The 6,358-nt window shown below is 37.4% G+C and overlaps 1 protein-coding gene across 1 annotated transcript in view; it reads left to right on the forward strand.

Annotated features, from left to right (window-relative positions):
* LOC140754902 (uncharacterized) overlaps window positions 1-5,974 on the forward strand; it is a 44,160-nt gene extending 38,186 nt beyond the window's left edge. Inside the window, exons 2-4 of the mRNA XM_073090066.1 lie at window positions 2,978-3,185; window positions 3,731-3,955; window positions 5,963-5,974. Coding sequence (XP_072946167.1) covers window positions 3,042-3,185; window positions 3,731-3,955; window positions 5,963-5,974 — 381 coding nt within the window. The 5' untranslated portion in view covers window positions 2,978-3,041. The remainder of the gene's footprint in view (window positions 1-2,977; window positions 3,186-3,730; window positions 3,956-5,962) is intronic.
* Window positions 5,975-6,358: the final 384 nt, after the last annotated feature.

Genomic DNA, 6,358 nt, shown 5'->3' on the forward strand with positions numbered 1-6,358 from the left:
GTTAATTTAGATTTTCTTTTCTGGGATTGAGAACATATCCATTTAATTTCTACAATGTATTCAGGACACACAAACCTCATATATAAAGTTACAATGTTAATGGTAAAACAAAGTAGAGTAATATTTGAGAATCGCTGACCCAGACGCAATTACTCAAGTAATTTGAGGTCAATAAGTTTCATTCGCGTCTTGTGGGGCATGCAATTATGTAGTAAATAACTTAGTTATTTAGTTAGTAATAACTAAGTAAATAACTAAGTTATTTACTATACTTTATTGTATAAATAGAGACAAAGTCTCTACGAAATATGTTGTAAGCGTAATAGCAATAATATATTTTTTTACAATATAAGAGTAGCGGATGATCATGCAGTCCACCTGAGGGTAAGTGGCTATCGCCGCCCATGGACATCTGTAATCAACCCCAAATAGGATTACATATTCCTACCTGAGGTTGGCTACAGATGCGCCGCTACCCCTAAGGACTAAGCTGGAACGCCTCGTAAAAGTATGTCTCCCTTACCACACCCTTCAAAACGGAACACAGCAGCGCCTAACACTGCTATTATTAGGCAGAAATAGGTGTGGCGGTGGTGCCGCTGGAGTCGAACCACAGAGGGTTCTACCACTTACAAACGGTGTCCATACTCTCCATGTGCGGACACATACAAATGATGGATTGCACGCTCCATAGTATAAAATCTAGCCTGATTCATAGGCAAGACGTGCTGTCAACAGAAAAATAAACGTAGAGGCCACTAAAACGGCGATGTAAAAGAATCGTTAAAAAGAAAAAGGCAATAAACTTAAAGTTTTCAATTACAATAATGAAAGAAGCTTGTGACCCAGTTCGCTGATTGCGGCTACATAACTCTACATCAAGTTAGTAGTTACAATGTTGAACTCTAACTCTGTAAACTATTTCTGTGATGAAGTTGCAAACACAAGATTATATCTTTTTTACAATATTGGAACAAATCATGTGCAGAGACATAGATCTGTAATCAAACCATACTATCACCGCCACAACTATTTCTGCCTAATAACAGCAGTGTTAAACGCTGCTGTGTTTTGGTTTGACGGGTGTGGAAAGGGAGACATACTTTTTCGAGTTCCAGCTTAGTCCTCAGGGGTAACGTCGCATCTGTTGCCGACCTCAGGTAGAAATACAAAATCACCTAGGGTTGATTGCAGATGTCCATGGCAGCAGTAGTCACATACGATTAGGTGTACTGTATCCTAGTCTGCTACTCCTATATTATAAAAAAAACCTATAATCAAGATCAAATACGATCAGATTCCTATCCGAGGTCATCCAGATGCAATGCCCCCGAGAACAAAGTTCGAATCCCTCATGTGTGTTTCAATATAGCATTGACTCGTCAACATTTTATAAGTAATCCAAATATCAGTCCCATTGATTATGTGGACATAGTTAAAAGTTTAGTTGTAAGGCTTGACCAATACATAATATATTAACATACCAAGTGAATGTTGCTGTAAAATAAATAATAACTAAGGCTAAATAATAATAAATAATAACATACTATTGAGGTGCTATGCTACTCTATGCAACGTGACGTGTATCTGTGATCAGAATTACATTATTCACAATTTGAACTTGGAAGTGCCTTCTGTGGTGGCACCACCGAAAATCTTATTTTTGCCGTTTAACAGCAGTGTTAAACGCTGTTGTACAAGGCTTTCCAACTTAGTCCTCAGGGATAGTATTGCATCTATTGTCAATCTCAGATAGGTATCTGGAGGTTGATTATAGATGTCCATGGGCAACAGGAGCTATTTACCGTCAGGTGGGTTATACGCTCGTCTGCTATCTCAATATTATAAAGAAATAATAATAATAAAGTATAGCAATCTGATCAAATCGGGAGTTTTTATAGACGTCCATGGGCAGGAATAATCACTTACCATCAGTTGAACCACATGCTCGTTTTCTACCTCAATATTATAAACAAATGATGATGATAAAGATGACGTTGATGTTGATGTTGAGGCTGACGTTGATGTTGATGTTTATAGGTGATAGTGATGAATTAAATAAAGATTTGGTTGAATTTGAGCGCGTGCGAGGGACATTATAAAAAAAGCCGGTGAAAATTTACTATTTGAAACTATTGGAAAGATATGACACAGAAATAGATGACATATATAAGAGAACCTTCGGGCGCACTCTCGTATATTAAATAAAATAGAACACATAAATACATACATACTCGCTTGTTGAGCTAACTAAAATAACATTAGGAATAAATTACATTAATTATTAAAATATACAGTGCGTCGCCTACAATGTTGGTGTTGATGTTGATGTTAATGTTGTTGTGGATGTAACATTCTAGCATCGCATACCGTATATCGCGCGCTATCAGGCTGCGAACGCCGATCTGCCAACGCTAATTTAAAGTTTTAAATTATTTCGTTCCCTACTGCTGTCCTACATAATTTGGATGCTGATATTGATGTTGATGTCGGTGTTAAATCAAATCAAATCAAATATTTTTTTTTTATTCAAAATAGGTTCTACAAATAGGTACAGAGCACTTTTTGAATGTCAATACAACTACCACCACTTCACAAGGTGTTTCGTTATGGAGAAGAAGCGGCGAAAGAAACTCCATAACACACATCTTTTAAAAAAATGTTTTTACAATGTCAACTTAACGTAATGGTACATGTGGAGTTAGAGCTAATTCAGACCACACCGTTTTGTCAGTCAAATAATCACTTACTTTATAGTACGCTTTTTTACATAGCGTTAGTTTAACGACATGTTTGAACTTTTTTCTGTGAGATTTAAAATGTGGTCGGGTATTTTATTGTAGTAGCGAATACAGTTGCCCATGAAAGATCTAGCCACCTTACATAATCTATGTTTAGGAATTGCTAATTTATTTCTATTTCTGGTATTAAAGTTATGGTTACTATTTTTACTAATATGCTGTTGTTAATTCACCAGGTGCGGAGATGTCCCGAGGGCGCGGTGCCGATGGCGCGGGCTGAGCGCGCTCGGCTAGGCGCCCATGCGCGCCTGCCTCCTGCTGTGTGCGGCGCTCGCGCTCGCGCCGAGCCGGCCGCGCGCCGCCGCCGCCTCCCCCCGCGCGCACGAGCCGGCCCCCGCGGAGCCCGCGCGCCTCCAACACATCAAGACACAGATTCTCGCCAAGGTAAGCCTATTTGTGGGGCATGGAGTCTGCTGGATGGAACGCATATCGCCCATCTCGTAGGTCTTGCACCCTTTACGCTCGACCACCGCCGGCTCACTCGTGAACTCGAGGAGTAGTTATTATAGTTGCAGTATTAGACAGTATTGGTATCATCCGACAATCTGGAGAAATAAAGCACAGTTCGAAGACCAAAGACTGCACCGCTGCCTAATAGCAGCTCACATCACCCTTGAGTGGTATTCTCACTGCGTGAGTTGCCGGGTAAGGAGGAATTCCTCAAAGCCCATGGAACCTTTCGTTATGCGACGTCATATCGCGGCCTAGGACGACCACATGGTCGATAAACGATGTCGTTTGTCGATCACGCCTTGACAACTTGAATAGGTTCTTAGAGTAAACAGCAGCCGACTTGAAAAATAACTGCTGAGACTTCATCAGGGGCCTGTTGTCATCTATCAAAAAATGTGGTGGTGCCTCTGGCGTTGAACCATGGACCCTACCTCCTACCACCTTATTCAACTTGTAACCCAAGCATGTGTTCCCAGCTGGGCCTGTCATCGCGACCGACGCCCCTGGGCGCGCCGCCACGCGACGTGGTGCGGCAAATCCTGGCGCGCGCCGCCGACCCACAGCCCGAGCGCCGCCCGGAGCCCGAGCACAGCATGAGAGAGATCATCGCGATAGCACATAGAGGTGACACACTGATTAGCGTCACACACACTGATATAATCAAACGATGCTCACACACACACACACATTCAAGAGAAAATGTAAGTTACATAAAGACCGAAATCATGAATTATAAACCGGAAATAAAAGTTAAGTTAGGTTAGGTTATGTCAAAATCAGATAAATACAGCCAGTCTTTCACTAAACATACACGATGAAGAACATTTTGAATCGATGAAAAAATTAAATAATGTAAGTTTATTGTGATTGTCAAGTGGAATGAGTGGATAATATATGGAAAGATGGATGTTGCAAGTAAATTTATTACTTATTTTGACATTTCATGTACACATGTTTGATGTGCGGCCTCACTTATATTCGTTCTTACTTGTCAGTTTATTTAAGTGAAAACTCATAAATCATCTCTGAACTATTCCAAGATCATCCATATTTCAATATCTTCATCCATATTTTAGTAATATTTATTCTCATTATTAATAATCATAATGAATACAGAATAAGCTAATCGGAATAGAAGAACGTGTTAATTTGATTCCACTTAGGGTTTTAACTCTATCTTCTTACAAACACTCTTGGCTAATTAATGTATCATATTATTCCGAACACATTCGCACAATCATCGCCGAACAACTGAATGTAATCCGAGATCCACCTAATATTCGCACTTCAATAATAAACTGCGCTGTCTTCGCCAGTTAAAGTCCCCGAAATTAGCAAACATTACCAGAATTTGGCGTTACGCCAAGAAATGGTAAAGATCAGACGATTTTCATGATATCTGCAGAGTTAATCTGCGGCCGGAGTCTTGGTCGTTTAATAAGATTTGAAACTCGTAGACACTTTATAACTTAAAGCTAGTAAAAAGTTAAGTCTTACTATCAGCTTTACTTCATGAACTACTTTGTGCACTTCCTTTTTGAATTTCTTATCCATGTAATATATTACTTTCCTTTTTTTATCCGATTAACATGGTAGGGTTATTAGATTTATTCTACTGATCAACAAGTATTCTTTAAAAATCATTTTGAAAAATATTGAAAGTAAAAATATTTGCTGCGGTCACATATCAAACTCTAACGTTGCAGAAGGTGTTTCGCAGGTTGAAACTAAACTACAAAATCTTTCTCCTCTACGATCATTTTCAATATTCAATTCCTTCGAACTAAAGCATTTTTTTGTAGTACCTGTGTCTTAAGCCACAACCCATTGGCATACATAAAATTATTATTTATCGTTCATCCTTCACGAGTAATATTTTCTTATTTATCTTAACATATTCTTGCAGCATCAATCTTTCCCATAAATTCCACTCCATCTATGTCTACACCCGACCAACATTGACTTTCAAAGTCACTGGCATCAGTTTCATTTTTTCATCGTCTCCGCCGTTCTTATTACCATATTTCATCTTACGTTAGAATATAAATACTAAGTTTTGTCAAATCATTGTCTGGTGATACGAGCTAGACGTCGTTAGGTACATTTTAGGTATTATCAGGAGCAGCATATGGAAATAGATCGTCGGGGCAAGTTCCTTAGCCTCTTTACCCGGCGTTGCTTGAATAATTTTGATAGTAGGTCACAGATGTTGCCGCTTTAGGAATAATCTCTTCAAATTTCTTCAGCTTTTGTGACATTTTTATGTAATTTGTTTTTGTAGTTTTGATGTTCTCGTAAATGTTGTTTTAGCGATATTTTTATATGTTTAATCTCATTTGTTTGTCATTTGTTTTTAATTTTTTTACTCTTACAATATAGTTTAGTTTTCATTAGTTTTATTAGATACCTCTTGAATTATTGGCTGATAATTCATTGGGTATCTTTAGTATGGTAGTTTTTTTTGTTGTGTTTCTTACATACTTTTTAAAGGTTCTCAAATAATTAATATATACATATAAGAATTATCTTAAATATAGTAAATAGCATATTTTGTCAAATATTTTTTTATCTTTATATCTTACTTAAAATATGGCGAAACGATCTTTCTAATTATACAAAATTGTCTTTTTATGATTATTTCTTAAGTGTTTGTCTGCCAACTATGAAATTGAGGGCATTATAACAATTTGTTTTAAGTGTGATTTCAGGCCAAGATGTAGAACTTTTTACAGCCTTCCTGCAACACGTCATGATGAGGTAAGATTTTAATTTAATTACTATTATTACTACTATTATATTCAATTACCCTTTCACTTATAATATATAATAAGTTAATAATATGACAATATAATACATTTTTAAATGCAATAATTAATATAATAAAATATATGTAGTTTGATAAAAAGTCTATGTTTACATACTTGTTTGTGGGATAGGCTATGTCGGAATAGTGTTACGTTTTTATGGTTCCGGACAGAAAGGGTAAAAACCATATCCTATTAGTAAAACTCCGCTGTCTTTCCCTCTGTCACATGTCTCTGGGCTCTGGGCTCTGTGAAAACTCTTAAACCGTAATAGATGACACTTGAATTTTTTACGGACTA

The sequence above is a fragment of the Epargyreus clarus genome, unplaced genomic scaffold, assembly GCF_041222505.1.
Source record: "Epargyreus clarus isolate Ecla_fem2 unplaced genomic scaffold, WU_Ecla_fem_2.2 ptg000031l, whole genome shotgun sequence".
Classification (NCBI taxonomy): domain Eukaryota; kingdom Metazoa; phylum Arthropoda; class Insecta; order Lepidoptera; family Hesperiidae; genus Epargyreus; species Epargyreus clarus.